The 25,043-nt window shown below is 46.3% G+C and overlaps 4 protein-coding genes across 5 annotated transcripts; 1 reads left to right on the top strand and 3 right to left on the bottom strand.

Annotated features, from left to right (window-relative positions):
• Window positions 1-2,751: 2,751 nt before the first annotated feature.
• Window positions 2,752-4,971, top strand: TSSK4 (testis specific serine kinase 4). 2 transcript variants are annotated; one of them, XM_046009833.1, is made up of 4 exons: window positions 2,752-2,976; window positions 3,340-3,554; window positions 3,941-4,337; window positions 4,782-4,971. In XM_046009833.1, the coding sequence occupies exons 1-4, from the start codon at window positions 2,752-2,754 to the stop codon at window positions 4,962-4,964; spliced, it is 1,020 nt and encodes a 339-aa protein (XP_045865789.1). In that variant the 3' UTR covers window positions 4,965-4,971. The 2 variants fall into 2 exon arrangements, with proteins under 2 accessions (XP_045865789.1, XP_045865790.1); XM_046009834.1 differs by having other exon boundaries at window positions 3,971-4,337.
• Window positions 4,972-6,613: 1,642 nt separating this feature from the next.
• Window positions 6,614-11,042, bottom strand: CHMP4A (charged multivesicular body protein 4A). Its single transcript, XM_046007589.1, has 6 exons — window positions 10,878-11,042; window positions 8,926-9,075; window positions 8,662-8,839; window positions 7,902-8,016; window positions 7,366-7,501; window positions 6,614-6,936 (listed from the first exon to the last, which is right to left on the bottom strand). Exons 1-6 carry the CDS (start codon window positions 11,038-11,040, stop codon window positions 6,875-6,877), a joined length of 804 nt encoding a protein of 267 aa, XP_045863545.1. The 5' UTR covers window positions 11,041-11,042; the 3' UTR covers window positions 6,614-6,874.
• Window positions 11,043-11,438: 396 nt separating this feature from the next.
• Window positions 11,439-12,939, bottom strand: MDP1 (magnesium dependent phosphatase 1). Its single transcript, XM_046007590.1, has 6 exons — window positions 12,771-12,939; window positions 12,600-12,660; window positions 12,417-12,527; window positions 11,986-12,093; window positions 11,809-11,894; window positions 11,439-11,640 (listed from the first exon to the last, which is right to left on the bottom strand). Exons 1-6 carry the CDS (start codon window positions 12,805-12,807, stop codon window positions 11,549-11,551), a joined length of 495 nt encoding a protein of 164 aa, XP_045863546.1. The 5' UTR covers window positions 12,808-12,939; the 3' UTR covers window positions 11,439-11,548.
• A 729-nt stretch (window positions 12,940-13,668) lies between these two features.
• On the bottom strand, window positions 13,669-25,040 carry NEDD8 (NEDD8 ubiquitin like modifier). Its single transcript, XM_046007591.1, has 4 exons — window positions 24,903-25,040; window positions 14,647-14,694; window positions 14,399-14,481; window positions 13,669-14,032 (listed from the first exon to the last, which is right to left on the bottom strand). The coding sequence occupies exons 1-4, from the start codon at window positions 24,918-24,920 to the stop codon at window positions 13,936-13,938; spliced, it is 246 nt and encodes an 81-aa protein (XP_045863547.1). The 5' UTR covers window positions 24,921-25,040; the 3' UTR covers window positions 13,669-13,935.
• Between the last annotated feature and the right edge of the window lie 3 nt (window positions 25,041-25,043).

The raw sequence follows: 25,043 nt of genomic DNA on the forward strand, positions 1-25,043 counted from the left end.
ATAAATAAAATCTTAAAAAAATATATTCAAGCACCTATACGCAAGATACTAAAAAAATCTTCACACTGTGTTAAAATCATGTGTCTATAAATTGTGTTTTTAACCTCAGTTGGACCCCTAGTGCTGCCCAGTGATCCTGCTCATTTTCCAGATCAGCTCTCTTCCATTCTCCACAACCCATTCTTCTCAAACCTCTGACTTCATCTCCCTCTTCTTGTCAGTTGACTTCTCTTACAGCCCTAGCGGGAGATGCAAGCAGCAAAAACACAATTACAGACACTATGTTAGATGTGATGACAGAGAAAGTACTCGGGCTCTGGGAGGACCCAGGAAGGAGGAACGAGTTTGGGCTTGAGCAGTCAGTAAAGGGAAAGGTGTCCTAAAATAGCTCATGAGCTAAGTCCTCAAGGAAGAGTAGGGGTTTGCCAGGACAGAGGGAACAATGAAGGAAAAGTAATTGTTTGGCTAGAGCACTGCATGTATTTTAAAAGATAAAACGGGGCATCTGGGTGGCTCAGTTGGTTAGGCATCTGCCTTCAGCTCAGGTGGTCCTGGGATCAAGCCCCTCACTGGGCTTTCTGCTCATTGGGGAGCCTGCTTCTCCCTCTCCCTCTGTCTACAGCTCTGCCTATCTGTACTCTCTCTGTTAAATTAAATTAAATTAAAAAAAAATCTTGGAAAAAAAGATAAAACTGGAGAGGTAAGCAGGGTCTGATGCTGAAGCTATATAAAAGAATTTGGACTTGATCCTGAGACTGGGGAAGACATTGAATTGTTTTAAGTGGGAATAAAGTAAGTGTTATGCTTCGGGGTTCAGGGTGAACACTGGCAGGGAACGGAAAGCTTGCTAGAATTGATGGAGGCTTGACCTAAGTGGCAGCCGCTTCAAGAGGCCGGGATGTATTATTAAAGATAATTATGAGGTAGAAGAGGTGACAGATCAGATGTAATGGCTGAGGCAGAGGGGAGGGTCTAGGATGACACCTGGTTGTGTAAACTGAAGACGACTGTAGAACTTAACAGAGGGCACCTGGGTGGCTCAATTGGTTAAGCAATTGCCTTCAGCTCAGGTCATGATCCCCAGCTCCTGAGATCAAGCCCATCGCCCACCCCCCACCCCCACTCTGCTGGAAGTCTGAGTCTCCCTCTCCCTCTGCCTGCCTCTCCCCCTACTTGTGCTGTCTGTCAAAAAAATTAATAAAATCTTAAAAAAAAAAAAAACACAAAACTTAAAGAGGCAGTCTAGGCCAAGAACATAAAGAGTTCAATTTTGGACATGGTGAGTTTAAGAGACCTGAGAAAGACCTGTCCATGTGATGTCCAGTAAGCAACCAGATGCTGGATCTGAAGTCCAGAGGACATCTGGGGTAGACATGAGATTAGGAGCAGTCAGCACTGATTTAATAACTTAAGTGTTGGGAGCGGGTGAGATCCTAACAGGAGAACATAAAGGCCAGAGGAAATAAGGCCTGTGGCAGGATACAATGAAGGGACAGATAGAGAAGATAAGGCTCCAGTGAAGTCTGAGGAATGGCTAGAGGGATAGGAGGAAAACTACAGAACTTAGGGTCATGGGAAGCAAGATAAGAATGCATTTCAAGGTTCACAGGTGGAGTCTCTTCCATCCCTTCGATCTGAGATCTCATAACCTTGTAACTGTTTTTACTTGTATAAATATGGAGGTGATGCTCTGCAGTTTTGGAGCCTAGGCTTAGTTGACCATGCAATTTCTGAGTTTTTTTTCCTTTTGAAATTCATTGCTACTCTGAGGGTTGCTGGAGGAGAAGGGGACAGGAGGGATGAGGCGGCTGGGTTATGGACATTGGGGAGGGTGTGTGCTATGGTGAGTGCTGTAAATTGTGTAAGACTGATGAATCACAGACCTGTACCCCTGAAACAAATAATACATTACATGGTAATTTTTTTTAAAAAGCAAAAGAAAAAAGAAAAAGAAATCAGTGCTACTATGTGGAGGAACTCTGGCTAGTCTGGCTGGATGGTAAGAGACCATATGCGGCAGAAACAAACCATCCCAGCTAAGATGAGACCACCAGAAGAACCACCAACTGAGCCCAGCTCAACTTGCCAAAAAAAAAAAAAAAAAAAAAAAAAAAAAAGAATTGGTGGTTGCTTTAAGCCAAACAAACAAAAAACACTGTAAGGTTAAGATTCCTTAGAATAGGCTTCTACAACACCTTGTAATTCTCTGTAATATTCTCACACGTGTGTTTCTCATTCTGGATAATAAAGTCTAGGAGAACAGGGTTTCTGTTGGCGTTATTGGCGATTTTATCCCAGCACTCAGTTTGCGGCCTAGCACACAGTGGATGCTCAATAAACATGCATGTTCAACTAGATCTATGGGCGGGGGGGTCGTCTCACCAGACTGCAGAATTTGCCTCCAGGAATATGTTCCACAGTGCACCATTCTCAAGCCTTGTGGCCAGTGGTGGAAAGAAGGTGAATTGTGATGTATGTGGAACATGGGACCCTGGGGAATTCCGTAACCAGGAGGAGAAAGAAGCAACAACAGCTAGTGGAGACAAAAAGAACTGCTGCTCCCTTCTTCCCCCTCCATGTTCCTAGCGGAGAGTTGAGCCCAGCATCCCAGACTTGCGTGACTATATAGGCAAGCATTCAGAGACTGACTTCACTTTGGTACCCTAGCCCTCAGTGGCTCAAGGTTGGCTTTCTGAGCAGATAATAGGCTTTTAAGTAGCAAAGTTCCCTGCTCTCAGCAAGCCCAACACCATGGGGAAGGGAGACACCTCGGAGGTAGCACCACCCACCTCAGCCTACCGCTCTGTCATGGAGGACTATGGTTATGAGGTGGGCAAGGTCATTGGCAATGGCTCCTATGGGACGGTGTATGAGGCTTACTACACAAAGCAGAAGGTCATGGTGGCTGTCAAGATCATCTCAAAGAAGAAGGCCTCTGAGGACTATCTTAACAAGTTCCTGCCCCGTGAGATACAGGTTGGAAAGGGGGCCGGAAAAGGGAACTGATACCCAGCTGCTTAAGACTTCTCAGAAGGGCTATGGTTAGGAGGGGGAGGAGACAGAACACCCCTCCCTCCACCTCCCAATCAGGGCTGAATGCCTTCCTAAGCAGATGGAAAATGATTTGATGGAAATTCAACCTCTTTCCACCCACCCACTCACCTCCAGCCCCTCACAAAGTAAAAATCCAAAGCATAGGGTTTGCCCACAGACCATGCAGTCCTCTGTTGCTTAATCCTCTTGCAAAGTTCTAAGTTCATTAGAACAGCAGGAGGAGGGCTGGCAGCACAGCCAGGGTTCTCCCTTCCCAGGTCTGATGGGTCCCTCTTCTGGGGCCAGGTAATGAAGGTCCTGCGGCACAAGTACCTCATCAACTTCTACCAGGCCATCGAAACCACATCCCGAGTGTACATCATTCTAGAGCTGGCTCAGGGCGGGGACGTCCTGGAGTGGATCCAGCGCTACGGGGCTTGCTCCGAGCCCCTTGCTGGCAAGTGGTTCTCCCAGATGACCCTGGGCATCGCCTATCTGCACAGCAAGGGCATCGTGCACCGGTGAGGGTGCTGCCACCAGGCTGGGGCCCATGGGCTCTCCAGGGGGTTTCATGCATGTTTCCCATTTTTCTGCCCTCTTTTCTCCTCCCTTGACCTTCCTCAGTTATCTAGGCCCCTTTATCCCCTCTATCTTAATTCTCTGCTCAAGAACGTTTCTGTAGCGCCTACTGTGAGCACGGCACTGTGAACTACAATGACGACCCCCCCGCCCCCGTGGTCCTCAGGTACCATCCTCTCTCACCTTTGGGCTCTGCTCACGACTCCATGGCTGCTCCTGTCTACCCTGTGTCCGCCTAATGGCACCTCTCTCCACTTTGCCTTTTCCATCTCTAGCCTCTGACCCATGGCCCTTCAGCTCCCGGTCTAATACTAAGCCCTCTCCCCAGCCTGACCCCCAGCCTTTCTGCTGCTGGTAGGGACTTAAAGTTGGAGAACCTGTTGCTGGACAAGAGGGAGAATGTGAAGATATCGGACTTTGGCTTCGCCAAGATGGTGCCTTCTAACCAGACAGTGCACAGTAGCCCTTCTTACCGCCAAATGAACTGCTTTACAAACCACCTCAGCCAGACCTACTGTGGCAGCTTTGCTTATGCGTGCCCAGAGATCTTGCTGGGCTTGCCCTACAACCCTTTCCTGTCTGACACCTGGAGCATGGGTGTCATCCTCTACACTCTAGTGGTCGCCCGGCTGCCCTTTGATGACACCAATCTCAAGAAGCTGCTGAAAGAGACTCAAAAGGAGGTCACTTTTCCATCTAACTACTCCATCTCCCAGGAGTGCAAGGTGCTGGCTCCCCCAGGAGGGCTGAGGCCTCAGGGATGACCCACAGGGAGGGGAAGACCCATCCCAGGCCTCCCCACCCTGGGGGAGGCTCTTCTCCACCAGACCCATCTCATACTTTAACCCCTGCCCTGGAGGAGTTGACCGGGAGGGAGCAAAGGGACACCCCTGGGCTCCACACCTTACATTACAGCCCTAAGCAGGTTTTAGCCTCTGTCTCTTTAGGCCAGAAGGGGATTATTCAAGTTTTCCTCCAAGGTACCCTTCCTTTCCCTCTCCTTCAGGGAGTTAAATGCCTGGCTCTTCCGGATAAAATTAGGACCACACTCCCTTTCACCAGAGTGGTGTGATGGGCTCTCCTGCTTCTCTCTTAGGTCCAACTGCTCACTGCCCGTGTGGCACAATGGGGGGCGAGCTCAGCCAAGACCTCTCTTTCCCCTGCCCTAGAACCTGGTCCTCCAGACGCTACGCCAAGCCACCAAACGGGCCACCATCCTGGACATCGTCAAGGATCCTTGGGTGCTCAAGTTCCAGCCTGAGCAACCCACCCATGAGATCAGGCTGCTTGAGGCCATGTGCCAACCCCCCAGCACCACTAATCGGCATCAATCCTTGGAAATCAATACCTAAAAGTGGTGGAAGGAAGGGGTTGAGAGAGGAGCAAAGCAGGAGGGTCTGGGGCTAAAAATCTTTTATACCAAAAATAAATATGATTTAGTTTCAGCAGCTGGGGTCAAAGACACTCTTTCTTCAGGGGAACATTAGCAGGGAACACTTACTGAGGGTAAGAGGTGGATTTTTTCTTTTTCTTTTTTAAAGATTGTATTTATTTATTTGACACAGAGAGAGAGATCACAAGTTGACAGAGAGGCAGGCAGAGAGACAGGGAGAAGCAGACTTGCCGCTGAGCAGAGAGCCAGGTGCGGGGCTCGATCCCAGGACCCTGAGATCATGACCTGAGCCGAAGGCAGAGACTTAACCCACTGAGCCACTCAGGTGCCCCAAGAGGTGGATTTTTTTTTTTAAGATTTTATTTATTTATTTGACAGAGATCACAAGTAGGCAGAGAGGCAGGCAGCGAGAGAGGGGGAAGCAGGCTCCCTGCTGGGCAGAGAGCCTGATGTGGGGCTCGATCCCAGGACCCTGGGATCACGACCTGAGCCGAAGGCAGAGGCTTTAACCCACTGAGCCACCAAGGCGCCCCAAGAGGTGGATTTCTAACCAGAGTCTGTAACCAGTCATCTTGGTATCTGTTAAATCAACAGGGTAATAAACAATGTAGCTCATACATGGCTCATGGGGGAGAAGGTGCTGGGATGAACACCCACTTTTGGGAAGCTTCATTATTCTGGCCAAGTAGATGCTCATTATTTTATATCTCTGTGCATTCTAAATGATCAAGCAGTGGGGTAGAGCCCCGGGTTGCTCTTTGGTTATGGCTCTGCCTCTGTATACAGTCCAAAGGGATGGCATTATTTGTTCTCTTTGAAATGGGTATCAAGATGGGTGAGATATCCTGGTTCCTTCTCCCTTCTCCCAATGCCACTTTAACCACTACTGGAACAATCCCAGTGCATCATGGCCCCCCGTCTACTGCTCTTAGAAACAGAAATGACAAGGGCACCTGAGTGGTGCAGTTGGTCGAGCATTCCATACTTGGTTTCTGCTTGGGTCATGATCTTGGGGTTGTGGGACTGAGCCCTGCATCAGGCTCTGTGCTTAGCAGGGAGTCAGCTTGGGGTTCTCTCTCTCCTCCCTCTGCCCCTCCTGCTTGTGTACACATGCTCTCTCAAAATAAATCAATCTTAAACAACAACCAATAAAAAGACACCAAAATGACAGTTCAAACCAAGCCTACTAATCATGGATGGATTGTGAATAAAGGAAAGCTACTTGCTTTTTTAACCCTGTATTCTCCCTCCCTGTCCTTGAAAATGGACTTTGCAAAAGGAAAATGAGTAGTAAACCGTGGGGCTGTCTTGGCAGAGGCATGACGGGGGGTAAGCAATGGCAGAAGACTCAGACAGCTCTGCGTGGCTCTAAGATAAATAATCCCTGTGCTTAACCTCAGCACTAAGCAAGCACCTCTAGGACAAACCAACTTGAAAGAGAGCAGCAACTACCTAGAACATAGGAGGTCAAGATATCATCAATTGCCATTTGTTCCCTGTTCCAATACTTCGTTACTCCTTTCATTACTCCCATTGTAATTCACTGCTTGACACAAAGCTCCAAAGGCCAGGGAAGAGTTTCAGGTGTAGACGAGGCAGTGTAAGCACTGTAGTTCCATCGGCCCGATTTTATTGCAAACAAGAGCACCATAAGTGCAATCACAGAGAAGGGAGCCCGGGAGCTCCTTTCTCACCATGGTCCTTTTTCAAAGTTGAGCCAGGGAGGGAAGGGCGACAACCCCTTTTCACAAGGTCACACTATCATCCTCAGCAGGACCTCCCCAAAAGGCGCTGTTCCTTTAGGGTAGCACTTGGCACTTAAGGAAAAGGGACCAATAAGGCAGCACCAGGAAAACAAGCCCATACTCATCAGGATACCCACTCAGCCAACTGCTTTAGGGTTGTTTCTTCATCTTCATCTGCTTCAGGAGCTTCGGGGACAAGGACACCCAGAAAAAAAAGAAGTGTTAGGGCCGTAGCAACTTCCAACAATCCCCTGCTAGAATGATGAGTCTGCTGAATTTTGTCTCCCCAGCAAAGAACCTAAACATATGGTCCTTCTGCTTGGTGAGCTGCTGCTAATTCCCCGAGCACTCCCATACTAATTAGGAGAATGTGCTGCTCTCTCCCAGTACCTGCAGCCCTATACCAGGGTACCCAGCTTGCCAAGTGAGGCTCAAGCAGGACTTTAATCTTCATTCCCGCTCAGTCAGGTGCCCTTATGCAATCAACAACCTGTGCAACTGTAGCAGCAGTCCTCTCTGCCTGGTTCCTTTGAAGCAGTATATAAGAGGAATAATCTTTCCCCATATCTATCCCACCTCTTCAAGTCCTTAAGACAACAGAATAGCCCTGAGTACCTGGCCCTGCAGGCAGATGTGTAGAGGGTACACTGGGCAGTTCGATGGGGGGTTCTTCCTCCTTGTCACCCACAGTTAATAAGTCCCGGGCCAATTCCTCCTGCTCCAGCTCCTCCAGCTCCTCCAACAGTTCATCCTGGATACGGAACAACAAAACTGTTCAACCTGAAGAAATGAGGGGGGCCTGGGTAGCGCAATTGGTTAAGCATGTGACTCTTGGTTTCAGCTCAGGTTGTGATCTCAGGGCCCTGATCTCAGGGTTGTGAGATCGAGCCCCATGTTCATGGGCTCCGAGCTCAGCATTGAGCCTACTTAGGAATCTCTCTCCCGCTCCCCCTACCCCATCCCTCCTGCAATCTCATGCTTTCTCTAATTCAAAAAAAAAAAAAATGAAAAAAGGGAACTCATACTACCAAAAACATACCACTTCTAGAGTCCCTCTCCTCCCGCAAACTTGCCCCACCATTCTCTCGGGCCTTCCTTCTGGCTGGTCTCTTGCTTTCTCCCATATTTCCTGACCCCTCACTCCAAATCACCTCATCCACAACATCTCCAAAGCCCACAGGCTGAGAAATGGCATCTGAGATCTGCTGGGCCACCTCCTGCTGTTCTGTGATGTCAGCCATCAGTTCATCCACCTTGTCAATGTCCCTGAGAACAAGATAGACAGCCAGGAAATCAGGCAACAACCCTCCTAACACTCCTCTCTTGCCTGAATGAAGACCCCCACCCACCACCTTCTGTGGCCTGAGGCTGATAAATCCATGGCCATCAGGTAGAAGAGATCCCTGGGAAATTGTATGGAGACAAGGCTGGCCTGAGGATTGGCAAGAAGCCACAGTGGGGAGGACAGGCTGCACTCCCTTCTCTGAAGGGTCTTTAAAACTTAGAAAAATCACCTTTCCTCCCTATAATGATTTAGCCAGCAAAAAGACCTTACAGGAGGGCGAATGGGTGGCTCAGTGGGTTAAGCCTCTGCCTTCAGCGCAGGTCATGATCTCAGGGTCCTGGGATCAAGTCCCGCATCGGGCTCTCTGCTTGGCAGAGAGCCTGCTTTCTCCTCTCTCTCTCTGCCTGCCTATCTGCCTACTTGTGATCTCTCTCTGTCAAATAAATAAATAAAATCTTAAAAAAAAAAACAAAACACCTTACAGGAAGCAAGGAGACTGACAAAGATCTCGCTGTCATAGGCATCTGTACTGTAAATTCCCATTCTGAGAGGTCTTAAGATTCAAAGTACAATACAAGCTATTTTCCCCAGTGCCTGGGCCCCTGCTGCCCTCCCCCCGTACCCACATGTCCTGGTAGGCCTTCTTCATGCCTTGGGCAGCGAGCTCCATGGTACGAACCACTTCTGCATTGGTGGTGGCATTTTCAATGGCCTCACGCTGAAACTCCAGGGTGGATAATGTCCCATCGGTTTGTGCCAGCTGTTGTTCCAATCTTTTCTTCCTCCGCAAAGCCTGTAGGGCGGCTGATGTGGCACACATCCCGAACATCAGAGCCAGAAGCCCTTGATTCCCACCTGGGCCCGCCCTGTTGGCCCCTCTCCCCCATTACCTCTCTTGTTCTTGATCCCGTGCTTCTTGGCCATCTGTAGCTCCTGTTGAATCCTCTGCTCCAGAAATTCCTGTTTCTTGATCAGTATCTTCTCTGTGTCCTTCAGTTTCTGTATTGCCTCTTCGGGGGTTGGCCCCTTCTCTTTCTTCCCTGGAGTCCCAACCAAGCCGGCCCATAGTGTGTGAAGGGAAAAAATCAGCCACCAGTCACCAAGTGCAGAGTGTGTGCTAGGCACTCGAAGGCAGTCCTGTCAATCCCTAAATGATTCTCTACAGTGAATGTACTATCTTCAGTTTACAAATACAAAAAGAGGCACAAAGATGTTAAAGTGGTTTTGTTTGTTTAAAATCACAACTACTGGGGCACCTGGGTGACTCAGTGGTTAAAGCCTCTGCCTTCCGCTCAGGTCATGATCCCAGGGTCCTGGGATTGAGCCCCCATCAGGCTCTCTGCTCAGCAGGGGGCCTGCTTCCTCCCCTCTCTCTGCCTGCCTCTCTGCCTACTTGAGCTCTCTGTCTGTCAAATAAATCAATAAAATCTTTTTTTTTTTTTTTTTAGATTTTATTGATTTATTTGACAGACAGAGAGCACAAGTAGGCAGAGAGAGAGAGGAGGCAGGCTTTCCGCCGAGCAGAGAGCCCGATGCGGGGTTCAATCCCAGGACCTGGGATCATGACCTGAGCCGAAGGCAGAGGCTTTAACCCACTGAACCACCCAGGCGCCCCTAAATCAATAAAATCTAAAAAAAAAAAAAAAAAAAAAAAAAATCACAACTACTAAGAATGGAGGAGGAATCGAAATGTGGCTTCCGAATCCAGTATTCGCTGGCTATTCCAAGCTGCCTTTCAAGTCATTTCCAGGCCTTTTTTGTTGTTGTTGTTAAATAATAGATTTTCTTTTTTGGAGCCGGTTTAGGTTTACACTGGAAGGTAGAGTTCCCACCCACTCCCTACCCTCACACACGCACAGCTGTCCCATTATCACATCCCCGCCAGAGTTTGGTCACTTTTTATAATCACTGTTCCACTTGCTGTCCTAGAGATGCCCAAGGTCCTGATTCCACAGGATCAAACTGAATGAAGTACAGGGGCTAGAGGAAAAAAAAAGTCTGGTCTCAATTTCCCCCTCCATCTTCTGCACTTCTAAGAGTTATTCTAAAAAAAGAAAAGAAAGAAAGAAAGAAAAGATGGCCCTTGCCTGCTTAAAATCCTTTCAGACTCTATTGCCTACAGGATAAAATCCAAAACTTTAATGAGACATACAAGGCCATTCCTGATCTGGCCTTTGTTTACCTCTCCATCCTCACTTCCTTCTACTTTCCTCTTTTTTAGTGGGAGCGCGGGCACCCCCCCCCTACACACACCCACGGCAGCCAGAACTCCTTTCCCCTAAACACACCATACTCCTTCCTGCCTGTTTCGCACACAGTACCATCTTCCTGGAGTCCCTCAATTCTCCACCTGGCATACCTCTCGCCTTCTGGATCACAACCCCCACGCTGCTTCTGTGCTTCCCCGGACAGTGGGGACATCTCCGTCATGGAGTAGCTACACCACACTGTGTATGTCCGTTTCTGCTTGTCTTCCCCCACCACGTAGGAGCTTTAAGCAGGCAATCTTTCTTCACAAACTCAGATCCCCCTCGGCTAGCATAAAGGAAGCACCAGTGTTTTGGAAAGGGCTGGATGACGACAGGCGGAAACTCACCGCCCCAGCCTCAAGGGCGAGGACCCCCCCAACCCCCGCTTACGCCCGGGGCTGGACTCCCTCTCTTCTCTCCCGGGTGGGGGAAGGCAGGCAGCCGGAGCCTGGCTCCCGAACAAGGCGGAGCCTCCTGGCACGTGCGGAGGCCTCGCTGGGCAGCGGATGGGGTTTTCGGGCCAGCCCGGGGCCCCCGACTTTCCCCAACACCCTTGGCCAGAACCTTCCGCCGACGGGCCCGCCCGCACTCACCCCTCCCGAAGAGTCGGCTGAGACCACTCATCGCCACCTTCGCCTCTCCCGCCTCCGCCCCACGGCGTCCTGCGACTTCCGCCTTTGCTGGGGGAGGGTGCCGCCTCAGCACTCCGAGGCCGGCCTGGGCCAATCGCTCCTTGGGGAACCCCGGCGACATCATCAAGTGGAGCCGACGAGGCCCCTTCTACCACGTGACCCGAGCCACCAGCGGCGCCCCTCCCCACAACCCTTTAGCGCCACTTAAAGCCACCACTTCGCTTGGGGCTATTAAAAAGGCCGCCGCACCCACACCCCAAAATACAGTGTTTGTTTTCCTGGGAGTGTGCAGGGTCGTGCACCCCACTGCTCGGCGCCAGTGGAAGAGTTCTCCGGGACCTTGACAGCGCTCAGCAAGCGGGGTGCGGATGGGGCGAGCACAAGACGGGCACAGTCGGGGGCGCCACAGATTTCTCCCGCCCAACCTGACGAAGTCTAACGCCACGCCCTCCGCTCTTGGCCCCTCCGGATAGCCGAGGCCGGCTACACCGCTAGGCAAACAGAAGCAAGCCGGAAGATCTCTTCTGTCACACACAAACATACTTTAATAATTTACAAATACATCTGGAAATGCCTTCCCGATGTCCTTTCCGTTTTATGCCTCCAATGAGGCCCAGCCGCAGGACTGGACCTCAGGGTCCAGCTTGGGCCTTTGCAAATGTCTCTAGTCCTTCAGTTAGGGCTTGAAGACTCATTCCATTCTGGACAAGAATGCAGGTAACTCCTAGGAAGAAAAGAAGCCACATTTCATCAAGCCTGTTTTTTCTCTCATCTTTTTTGGATGTCACCCAAATACTGTCACGCAAACTACCCATCCCACACACACCTACCAAACCCCTCATAGGAACCCTTTCTCCTCTTTCCCCAAATGGCTAATTTCACCACTCAGTACCCAGTTTGTTGACGTCTATGATATTCCGCTTCTCATCATCAAAAAAGATCATCTGGGAGAAAACCACTCCAGTCTTCTGCTGCAACCTGTGCAAGGAGGGACAGGGCAGGACCCTGCTGGCTTCTTAGCTCCTTCAGCCTCTCTGGGCTCCCTCCTGCTACCCTCATCTCCACCTACCTTTCAAAGTGGGTGACCTTGCTGCCGGGATAGATTTCCCGATGAACAAAGTATCTGCCAAGGTCAAAGAGCTCCAGAAGCTGCTTGGCCCCTTCGATCTCCCCAGTCCTGCAGGAAGGTGTCATAGATGGGATCCGGGGGGCCAGAGCGGCAAGCCAAGTTATATTTAACCAGGAGGAAGTCAACTTGCTATTTTTCCAGGACAGGTAGGCATCCTAGGTCCTCATTCAACTCCCTAGCCTTCCCGTCTGACACAGGCGGCGCCGAGCCAATGTTTATTAAAAGCACGGGAGAGGGTACAATTACAAAGCTATGCAAATGAATGCAAATCCGCACGGCCGACGGTTTTCTAGTCCAGGAGTGCCACGAGCAGTCTCCCGCCTGTGTCCCTCAGCGTGAGACCCGCAGCGTTTTCTCTTCGCTGTCCTTACCGTGAAGCAGCTGCCACGGGCACGCCAAGGTCCCCCAACCGTCGCAGGACGTCGGGCACCTCTGGGTACAGTCGGACGGCTTGGCCCCGCCGATCCCTGACGGCCCCATCGCTGCGGGGCGAGAGCGCGCTCAGCTGTTGCCCCAGGCCCAGCCCGGCGCCGATCTCCCCAGCGCCGCCTCACCTGCTCCTGTGGAACGGGGGATCTACGTGCGTGTCCACCCAGAACGGCCAGAGCGTGTAATCTGCGGGAGGACGCACGGAGAGCTCAGGCTCCGAGCGCGCGGGCCTCGGGGGCCGCCGCTGGGGGTTGGAAGAGAGCGGCCTGCGAACCTCCCCAGTCCCGTCCCCTCACCCAGATCGAAGACCGCCAGCTTCGGGAGCCGCTGCATGGCGGGCGCCGGCAGGCTGCGTGCCCCGGTGCGGGGCGAGCTTTTCTTCTCCGCGGCTCAACGAGCCACCCCGCCTGCCTTACAGAGACGGCGACTACAGCGTCGCCGCGCCGGGCCCGGGCTGTCGGCTGGAGACTGCGCAAGAGCGCCTTCTGATGGTGCGGGGGGAGGACTGCAGTAAAGTACCCACGCTACAGCCGGGGTGGAGGCACCGCGGCGATCCCGCCGCTTCAAGGCACCTTCTTCCCTTGCTCCTCCGCTCCGCCCAGCCTGGCAGGAGTCGGCTAAACTACAGAAGCCAGAGAAGGGAGCCCTTTCGTCTGGCACCCCTCTCTCTCATTTTATCAGTTGAGACGTAAGTGACCCATAGCTTGTCACTCCTCACACAACCTTTCTCCAAATCTGCCTCTCTGTAAATACAGAAAGAACCCAGAGCCCTGTGCAGCATTTTAGCCACAATGTAGCGTCAGTAAAGCCCTTAAGGTCTTTCTCGAACCAGGCCCAAACGTCCGGCAGGGCTACAACGGCAGAGAATTCACTGTCCTGGTTTCTGCCACCCACATCGGTAGTATACTGGTTAGAGTGTAACAACCACTTTGGGGGGAGGGACTGATTTGCCACTTAAGGCCAATTTCAAGCTACCAGCATGAAATCACTTATGGGGTTGGGAAGAGATGCCAATTATTAGATCTCCTGAGCTGGTAAGAACTGGCTCCACACCACCCAGAGTAGACTTTCCTAGAGTCTCATAATCCCCGACCTCAAAGGCACATTCCCTCCCATTGCCCTACTTCAGAGGTATAAATGAGTGTGTACTGGGTTCATTTCAATTTCAGTCACATTTGTGCAATACAAGAAAGATTCCAGGAGGTCAGGAAATATTTTATTGACAACTAGGGACATGGCCATAAGAGAGGGAAGCACACAGGACTGCAAACTAAAACCCAATAGCCAGCAAGGGCCCTTTGGGCCAGGAACCCTGCATCCTGGGGTCCTGATGGTCTCCCACCAAACAAGACTGGGCATCCAGGAGAAGGGGCAGTGGCTCTGGTGTCCCACAGAGTGAGAGGATATATGATGCCTCATTTCGAGAGACAGGGTAAGGAGGTAAAATGGAGGGAGGGTCCATCACTGCCTAAGACCACCTCCTCCTCTCAGAGCCAACACCAGATGGAGGACTGAACCACCTAGGATCTTGTAATCAGCTGCTGTCTTCTCATCATTCCTGCAAGAAAAGAAGGCCAAAAAAAAAAAAAAAAAAAGCCTTAGAAATACCATCTAGAACAGGATTCATACACTGGGTTTCTTGAGTCTTTCTCCTGATCTCTGAGCTCAGATGAGAAAAAAATTACATCTTTATTTTTACTAACCCTTGACCGAAATTTTGATTATTTTGATTATTTAATTTTGAACACAAGCAAAAAACCCAAAGTGGTATTAGTGACATGCGTAACTGGTTAACAAAAGAAATTGGATATTTTCATACCATATTACAACTGTTTGCAAGTATTTTGAAACTGGTCCTCCAGTATTTGCTCCCTCAACCTCACATAAGATTGTCACACCTCATGAGTATCCATGTCAAACTCACATCTGTTTTCCACTGTAGATGAGCCGCTGCTGCTGTGGGGGGATTCCCTCTTTCTCTTCCACACGCTCTTTGATTCGCTCCACCTTTAAGGGTACAAGTAGTCAGGGATTGCTAAGGGGTAGAATCATGGAAGCGGAAAGAACAAGAGCTATGCAGATAACATGAAAGCAAAAAGGACTAAGTTCATCAGCATATCCAAATGAATGTGCATGTAGGGAGACAGGCATGAAGTACTAGCCATACATTACCTTATCTGTAGGTTCAATGTCAATTTCAATCTCCTTTCCGGTCAGCGTCTGAAACAGGAAAGGGTTTCATGAGTCCTGCAGTCTAATACACAATTTGTCTTCTAGGTAAAGCTCCCTGTCCTGGTCTCTGGGGATCTACAACTTCCAAGAGCAGCTCTTCTCAACAAAGCTGCTTTGAAGAATCAGAAGGCTTTGACCCAAACCTGTATTTATCAAACACTTTAACACTGTAGACAGCTTTGATAGGGCAAGATGCTATGAGCCACTTGATCCTCTTAATCCTACAGGTTATATTATCCCCGATCTTCCTACCCTACCCCATTAGAAACCATGAAAATAGTGTCATTCTTTTGGATGAGACCGCAATAGAGATGTCCTAAGGAAAGCTTGCCTTTCAATCAGGATGCCCTGGTTTCCTGTATCAAAGCCAGAAATTAACATTCATATAATTCAAAGAATTCTCAAGGACACCAGAGACCACCTCTGACCAGCTTAAAAAAAAAAAAAAAAAGATTTTACTTGAGAGAGCGAGCAGGCACAAGCAGGGGATGGGGCAGAGAGAGGGACAAGCAGACTCCCCGTTGAGTGGGGAACCCGATGCAGGGCTTGATCCCAGGACCCTGAGATCATGACTTGAGCCTAAGTCAGACGCTTAACTGACTAAGCCACCCAGGCTCCCCAGCTTGTTAAGTAACACTAAAATTCAACATTCTATTCTCCTCTTTTTCCAGACTTCTACCTAAGTACTAAAGTGCAGCTCTAGTTTTCTTGACTTTTTCCATAGGCTAAAGGCTGCTGATAATACATACAATAATTACACTGATTATACATTTACAAATGTTGTGCTTCATCTAATCTAATCTCCCATTCATCCTTGCTCTTAAAGCTCTATCTGCATCAGTGTACAGTAATCCAGACCACAAACACACCAAGCACAATCTGACTTAAGGGCATTTCTTTGAGTCTCCTGCTTCCCTTCTTGCCATACCCTTCCCTACTCTTTCCCAAATGTTCAAGGACTCTTTAAAATTGATGACTGGTCCCCAGTGCACTTTAATACCTCTTGCTAGTTACTTAAGTATTAAACTCTCTAATTTATACTCCAACCTCCTAAAAAGCAGAAATTCATCTTCCTAATCTAAGCACAAAGCAGTTTGACATATAAGCAGTCAATGAGTATTTGTGAAAGGGCCAAACACACCAATGAGTATGTCATGATCATAGCCAGCATTTAACGAACACTTTCTGACAGTCAGAAACTTCACTAAGCATCAATACATTTAATTCTTGTAAGTATTCTTGAGATATATACTATTACTATCACCATGTTATAGAAGAGGAAAATGGGGCTTGGATAGGTTAAAAAGCATGCTGATGAAGTCAAAGGGAGAGTGTGGACCCAAACACAGACTCTCTGACCCCAGACCCTGAGCCTCTAAAAAGAAAATCTCTGTACTCAGTACTGCCTGATTCTCAATGGTCTGTTATTGGGACCTGATGTATGCTCCAGTCATAGGTTCACAAAATAACATGGTTTCTACTTACAGGATTCACATACCCAACATGATGACAGTACTTAGGATCTAATTTCTCAACCATAAGAATCAATTCAGTACTAAGAATATTTTTTAAAAATGCAAGAGTAATAAGAGACTCTTAATGTCACAAAACAAACTGAGGGTGGCCGGGGCGAGGGGGGTCGGGAGAGGCTGGTTGGGTTGTGGACACTGGGGAGGGTGTGTGCTATGGTGAGTGCTGTGAAGTGTATAAGCCTGATGATTCACAGACCTGTACCCCTGGGGCTAATAATACATTAAATGTTTATAAAAAAATTAAAAATTTTTTTTAAAAAGCAAGAGTAACTCCTTTAGATTTACCTGTTTGGGCGCAAAAGAATAAATTACAACAGTGCTTCTCAAGATTCTACCCTAATCCAAGCTGGTGTGTGTGAAAATTTATGGTAAAATGGGAAAAAATAATGACAACAGTAAGATTTTCATAAAGCTAAGAAATATAGTCAGGGGTGCCTGGGTGGCTCAGTCGGTTAAACTTCTGACTCCTCATTTCAGCTCAGGTCGTGCCCTCAGGGCCATGAGGTCGAGGCCCGAGTCAGGCTCTGCACTCAGCTGTCTGCTTGAAATTCTCTCTCCCTAAAACAAATAATTAAAACCTTTTAAAAATTAATAAATAAAAATGTTTTTATTTTTTAATTATTTACTTGTTTATATTTTAAGATTTTGTTTATTTATTTGGCAGAGAAAGAGAAAGCAAAGCAGGAACAAAAGCAGTGGGAGTGGGAGAGGGAAAAGCAGGCTTCCCGCCAAGCAGGGAGCCTGACATGGGGCTCGATCCCGGGACCTTGGGATCATGACCTGAGCCAAAGGCAAACGCTTATCGACTGAGCCTCCCAGGTGCCCCAAATAAAATTTTTTTTTAAATGTCCTTTTATGAAATAATAGAAACAATATATGGTGGGGTTTTTTTAAGCCCTTTCCTAACAAAACGAAAAGTTTGCAATTGTGTCATCCATAAATTATTTCACTTTATTGCTCTTAATACTTTAAATGCAAAGATTCTCCAAGCAGATAATCTATTTCTAGATTAACTAGAAAGAAGGAAAAACTTGAAACTTGGGGCTCCTGGGTGGCTCGGTGGGTTAAGCCTCTGCCTTCGGCTCAGGTCATGGTCTCAGGGTCCTGGGATAGAGCCCCTCATCGGGCTCTCTGCTCCGCTGAGAGCCTGCTTCCTCCTCTCTCTCTCTGCCTGCCTCTCTGCCTACTTGTGATCTCTGTCTGTCAAATAAATAAATAAAATCTTTAAAGGGAGCCTGCTTCCCCCTCTCTCTCTGCCTGCCTCTCTGCCTACTTGTAATCTCTGTCTGTCAAATAAATAGATAAAATCTTAAAAAAACAAACAAACTTGAAACTTGAGTACATATCCTAAGAGGAATATGATTACTAAACAGCACAGTTTTACTATAAAACACTAGGAAGAGCCTAACGCCTATTAATAAGAAAACTATTAAATTATGGTTACATCCACAGGATGATATATTTATTACACAGCAGTTTATACACTAACATGGAAAGATCTAAAGAATGTACAATTAGGTATCATTTTCCATATGCAGATACACACACACACACACACACACACACACGGAAGGATTAACAGTAATTATCTTTGAGAAGAGTAGGACTGACTGAGGGGAGGGTTTATCAAGGGGAACTCTCTCTTTATCTGCACTATTAGAATTTCTAGTAAAAGTATACTCCATCACATAAATACTAAAAAACAAATATCCATTCTGATTTAGCAAAGATTTTAAAGAGTAAAAAGGACACTAAGAGGGGCTCCTCGGTGGCTCAGGTGGTTAAATGTCTGCCTTGGCTCAGGTCCCAGGGTCCTGGGATCAAGCTCCGCTTCCATTGGGCTCTCTGCTCAGCGGAGTCTGCTGCTGCTTCTCCCTCTGCCCCTCCTCCTGCTCATGATCTCTGTCTCTCAAATAAGTAAAATCTTCAAAAAAACCAAACCAAAACAAAACCCTAAGAGAACTGTTCTCCCAAGGGTAAGATGCTTGGACATAATGACGTTTAAAAAAAAAAAATAGTGATTTGTAAAATTTAAAACTCTAGAACTATAGAAGTCTATGAATATATCCAGAGAACAATCTGGCAAAGTGGTGTCCCAGTAACAACACTTCTGGGAAGATAATCATGACTCTGTTAAAAAATGTCTATGACAATGGTCATTATAGTCTTTTGGTACTGAAAAATTACAAACAATCGAAATATCAAACAACTGAGGGTTAAATTATGACACATAGAAGAAAAACTACAGTCCTCAAATAATGTGTGGAATAAGGGTACAGTTCCAGTTTTGTTAAAAAAACATACACACACAAAACACATACGTGTATTATTTATAGGCTTTCAAAAAAGTTTGGAAGGATATATTCATGAATGTTTTTATCTTGAGTTGTGAAATTATGGATGCTTTTAATTATATCATTTGTGCATTTCTGTTTTTTTTCATTTTTTTTAATACCACGGATACACTGTAATGAGAAAAACATTATTTTTATTTTTTTAAATGTTATTTATTTATTTATTTGACAGGCAGAAATCACAAGTAGGCAGAGAGGCAGGCAGAGAGAGAGAGGGGGAAACAGGCTCCCCGCTGAGCAGAAAGACCCATGTGGGGCTTGATCCCAGGACCCTGAGATCATGACCTCAGCTGAAGGCAGAGGCTTAACCCACTGAGCCACGCAGGTGCCCCGAAAAATATTATTTTTAAAACAATGTTCTTGATGGGAGTATAAGGAAATGATTCTGTAAAGCAGTACTGTCCAACAGAGATATAAACATAATGCAAACCACATACACAATTTTAAATATACTAGCAATCACATTTTTAAAGGTGAAATTAATTTTAATATTCTTAAACCCAATATGTTAAAATATTATCAATTCAATATATAATCAATATAAAAAGTAATATATTTTATATTCTTTTGTTCTAACTAAATGTTCAAAGTCCTGTTTCATACTTACAGCGTATCTCATTCAGATGGTAAATTTTCATCTGAAATACTTGATCTGTACTTAAATTTCATAATTCACAGTTAAAAAAGTAGATTTACATACCTAACTTGTTCCAAGCATACTTAAAAAGTTTTCCACTAACTGAATAAAGTCTTGGGTTTTATATTTAAGATAAGTAAAATTAGGGCTGCCTAGGTGGCTCAGTCATTGGGCATCTGCCTCTGGCTTGGGTCATGATCCCAGAGTCCTGGGATCAAGCCCCACATTGGGCTCCCTGCACAGCCGAGGAGCCTGCTTCTCCCTCTCCACTCCCCCTCCTTGTGTTCCCTTTCTCACTGTGTCTCTGTCAAATAAATACATAAAATCTTTAAAAAATACATATATGTATACATATACATATATATATACATAAAATTAAAAACAAATAACATAGGTAACAGTTAACTTCTAATTCCTCAGTCTCACTAGCCACATGTCAAGTGCTCAAAGCCCATGTGGCTAATAGTTACTGTTCAAGCATTCCAGCTAATATATGAAGCAACGATAAAATTAGATATCCCTGTTTTGTAGCCTCCAATGAAATAGCAGATCGAGGCAATGAATAACAGAAAGCAAAACAAGCTGACAGAATTACATGCCATACCATCACCTATGTATTATTCTCACAAAAACACATACAAAAGACTACTCAAACCTCTAGATCTTACTACCAGTCGACAGGAAATACTGAGGAAAGGGGAATATATTAAAAGTCAACATGGGGAGGAGCTCCTGGGTGGCCCAGTCCGTTGAGCTTCTGACTCCCCATTTCAGCTCAGGTCTGGTTCTCTGGGTCATGAGATTGAGCCCAACATAGGCTCCCTGCTTAGCAGGGAGTCTGCCTGGGATTGCTCTCTTTCCGTCTGCCATTCAACCCACCACTCGCAAGTGCTCTAAAATAAATAAATAAATATATTTTTTTAATTATTATTTTTTTAAATAGATTTTATTTATTTGACAGACAGACATCAGAATTAGGCAGAGAGGCAGGCAGAGAGAGAGGAAGGGAAGCATGCTCCCTGCTGAGCAGAGAGCCCGATGCGGAGCTCGATCCCAGGACCCTGGGATCATGACAGGAGCTGAAGGCAGAGGCTTTAACCCACTGAGCCACCCAGGCGCCCCATAAATAAATATTTTTTAAAAACCCAAAAACAAAAAAGTCAACATGGGGAAAAAGTCAGCAAAATCCAAACCAGGAGACTCCATCGCACAAACAACCTACTTTATTCAACATGAAGAGGGGGAAAAGGGGGAATTATAGATTTTTTTTTTTTTGAATTATAGATTTTTTAAAGACACTTAGAATCCCTATCAACCAACTTCAACATATAGCTCTTAGCTGGACTCACATTCAAACTGTACAAAACAAATGAGAGGATGGGATACATTTGATGATAGTGAGAAATCACTGTTAATTTTTTAGGTATGATAATTACACTTACATTAGAAAAATAAGAGCCCTTTTTTACAGATAAATACTGAAATGCATACAAATAACATATGCTATCCTATTTGGGATTTGCTTCTTAAGACATCAGGTAAGGAGAGTTGGTGAATATAATTAAGATTGGCCATGAGAAAAAAAAAAAGACTGGCCATGAGATGATAGGTTTTGAAGCTGGGTATAAGGTACATTATATCCTTCCCTCCCCTGCTAAATATGTTTGAAAGTGTCCATAATTAAAATTCAAAGTGAACAATTTTAAAAGATATTCTTGATCCCGTGTTTCTTCCCCAAATCTGGTCATTGTGACCTGGGAATACATTCAATGCTGTTTAGCAAGTCAATGATGAACCTAAGCTGAACATACTGCTTTAGCCACCAGAGGGATATAAAAGAAATTAAGTGTTCCAGCCCTTGTAAAAAATCTTTTCAATTGAAGACTTATAACCAAGGAACAATGAGACATACAATAGAACCAATATAAAGGGAAATGCCATATGGAATTTACTATCCAAACACGAGGTATGATGACAAAGTGCTATGGTGGGTGAGAATCACATCAATTTAAACTTGAATGAAATTAACATTTCACACCCAGTATAATAGCTAAAATAAAAATGATGGACATGACTACAAGTTAGCTAGGGTACAGAGCAGCTGGAATGCTTATTCATTGCAAGTGGGAATGTAAAATGGCACAACCCCTTACAGAACTGTTTGGCAGTTTCTTTTAAATTTACATATATTTACCACATGACCCAGTAATTCCATTAATAGGTATTTATTGAAAGGAAATGAAAACCTATGTCTACAAAAAGACTTGTATAGGGGCCTGGGTGCCTCAGTTGGTTAAGTGTCTGCCTTTGGCTCAGTCATGATCTCACGGTCCTGGGATCGAGCCCACTCTGGGCTCCCTGCTCAGCGAGGAGTCTGCTTCTCTCTCTACCTCTGCCACTCTTTCTGTTCATTCTCTCTCTCAAATAAATAAAATCTAAAAAATAAAAAAAATAAAAAAAAAATAAAAAATTTCTATAACAATGTTCATAGAAGCCTTCTTCAAAATCGCCAGAAACTGGGAACAACCCAAATGTCCATCAACAGGAGAATGAATCAACAAATTGTGATACAGTCATCCAATGTAATCGTATACAGTAATAAGGAACTACACAGATGACAATAAACACAATTCTGTGTGAAAGAAGCCAGACACAAAATTATATATTCTGTAACTCCATTTATATGAAATTTGAAAAGCAAAACTAACCTATGGAATTTTCACAGGATAGGGGTGAAAACGTTCTAGATCTTGATGCTAGATGTGGGGTCAGGGAGTACTATGATGAAAAAGAAATTTAAAGAACACTATGTACACTATGATTTTTTGTATGCCATGTCTCAAGCTTAGACTCTTCAAGCTTAGACTCTAAAGGTTAGGAGGGTACATGGTAGGAAAACCTGGTTGGAGGTATTATAGAGAAATAAAGATATCAGTGAATGAGACCCTACACCAGAAAAAGGGTAATGGGAATGGAAAGAAAATCAAGCAAAAAAGAAGTTATCAAAGGAAAAATCAGGTTCAAAAGTGAACGATGACTCTAAAGAACTGGGTTCCAGATACCAGGTAGATTGATGGGATCGGTAGATGAGATGAATACTGGGAAGATGGCCTAACGCAGAAAATGATGTATTTAATTTTAGAAGGACAGAGATGAGGCATCAAAAGAAGATTTAAATCAGGAGAGATTTGTTGTACAGGACTGCAGAAAGAGATATGGAAAAAGTCAGCTACATGAAGATTACAGCTGAAGAATTCACAAACAAACCCTGATAATAAAACCTATCATTTGTATAGTAACGGAAGAGCTAACTAATTGCTTTCCCATGTAGTTAGCATGATAAAACAATGCAGCCTACAAAAGAGGGAAAGATGAAGGACATAGAAACCTGTATACGGAGGCACAAAAGAAATTGTTTCAGGAAAGGAGACTGACAAATTTAGAGAAATACCGAATGAAAATGGATTCAAAGAGACAAAATCTAGAACCTTGCTAGTCAGTGTAGTCCCCAGACAAGCAGCATAAGCATCACCTAGGAGCATGTTAGAAATACAGAATCTCGGGGCACCTGGGTGGCTCAGTGGGTTAAGCCTCTGCCTTCAGCTCAGGTCATGATCTCAGGGTCCTGGGATCAAGCCCCGCATCGGGCTCTCTGCTCAGCGGGGAGTCTGCTTCCTCCTCTCTCTCTGCCTGCCTCTCTGCCTACTTTTGACCTCTCTGTCAAATAAATAAATAAATAAATCTTAAAAAAGAAAAAGAAATACGGAATCTCAGGTCTTATCCCAGACTCACGGAATTAAAATCTGCACAAGATCCCCAGGTGATTCTTATGCACTTTCAAATTGAGAAGCCCAACCACAACACAGTATTTTTAAATTGATTTTTATTTTTAAGATTTTATGTATTTATTTGACAGAGAGAGACAGTGAGAGAGGGAACACGAGCAAGGGGAGTGGGAGAGGGAGAAGCAGGCTTCCCGCCGACCAGAGACTGATGCGGGGCTCAATCCAAGCACCTTGGGATTACCACCCAAGCAGAAGGCAATCACTTAACGACTGAGCCACCCAGGCACCCCAACACAGTATTTTTTTAAACTGCAGGTCTGACCCATCAGTGGGTTATGAAATCGACTTAGAAGAGAACTAGAAATACCAGAGCATATAACACATGGTAAGTTTTCGTTTTTATGGGACGCGAGGTAAATTTTTTTTAGTATAGGGTGAGGGTTTTTTTGTTGTTTTTTTAAGTTCACAAAACCCAGCACACCTGGATGGCTCAGTCAGTTAAGCATCTGCCTTTTGGTTAGGCCATGATGTCAGGGTCCCGGGATGGAGCCCCAAGTCTGTCACCCTGCTCCACAAGAAGCCTGCTTCTCCCTCTGCCCCTACACCTGCTTGTGCTTGTGCTCTCTCTCTCAAGTAAAATCTTTTTTTAAAACAGTAAGTTTACAAAATCCTGAACACAAGTACAGTAAAAACCTTTTTTTTACTAAGAGGATGTGAAAATCCATATCCAAAGCATTCTAGTGTTTCTCAGATTTTGACAGTGATTCACACCTAGAAATACATATGTACTAATAACACATACATGTGTTCAATACATATAAAAAACAAAAATTTCATGAAACAGTACCCTGATATTTCTATTTTCTTAATTTTGATGTTGCTTCTGACCCATTCAATTGATTTTACATTAGTGACTCTTTTAGTCACTACTCAAAAGTTAGAAGACCCGTGATTTTTAACAAGCTCTTTGGCCTCAAACCTCAGCTAGGAACTGGTTTGGAAAGACTGAAGAGGTTAAGAATGGCTGTTAAGCACGGTAAACAAACTGATGAAATAACAGCAGACTTACTCAGCAGTAAAAAGGCCAAAAAGATGTTGCACTGCGTCAATTTTTAGTCTCTGTCTCCCTGTCCGAAGGTAGGAAAGAAGCAACAGCAGATAGGACTAATGAGGGTTAGGAACTGGTGAAGAACCACGGGAGAGATGGAGATGAAGGAAACGCTGCTAGTACCAAGAACCAGGGCACGGATAACTAACCTGCCTCAGCTAAGGAAGTGAGGCTGGTCCAGGAGGCCCGGCTCAGAAAGGCAGGTGCTGACTGAACATACTCCCAGCTTTGGTTCCTGAAGGCCGGCTGAGATACCGCACATTGGCGACAACCAGCAAAGGTTTACAGTCTAGCTTCTGAGAGGCCCCCGGTTCCCCAGGCTAACGTTTTTGTGCTGTGCTTACTTGGAAGCAGCTGCATTAGGGGCTGGGAGAAGCAGGTAAGGAGGGTAATGCAGAATGGAGATTACAGCTTATTCCAAGAATCCGAAAAAGGGAGCCAAGCTGCTGCTTGGCCTTCTCTATGACCGCGGGGGTTCAAGTACACCGAGACCCCGGACAAAAGCGACCTCCTTCTGAGTCATGGCACAGTCCTGGCAGAAAGAGCAAGACCCGCAGAAGCCCCGGGGTCGTCAGGCCCGGCCAGTCCCCAGCCCTCAAAGCCCGCTTGGCGGGTGGGGGGGGGGGGGGGCTACTTCCCATCACGCCTCGCGCGGAGCCCTGAGGCTGTCAGCACCCTCCAGGCTCGGGAAAGGCGTGGTTTTCCTTCCCCGCTTCTCCCGCAAGGCACAGCGGCCAGCCCAGTACCACAGCGTCTTGGCAAGGCTGGAGGTGCTCCCACCTTCACTTTAATTAGCATCTTCTTCTCAGTGTGGAGCTGCACACAGATACTTTCCTGCTTCTACCGCTTCGGTCGCCGCTGCCGCTCCCCAGCAATCTGCTTGCGGGAGTCACTTCTGCTTCCGGGTCACTGCCTGGCTCC

Source organism: Meles meles, chromosome 6, assembly GCF_922984935.1.
Source record: "Meles meles chromosome 6, mMelMel3.1 paternal haplotype, whole genome shotgun sequence".
NCBI lineage: Eukaryota > Metazoa > Chordata > Mammalia > Carnivora > Mustelidae > Meles > Meles meles.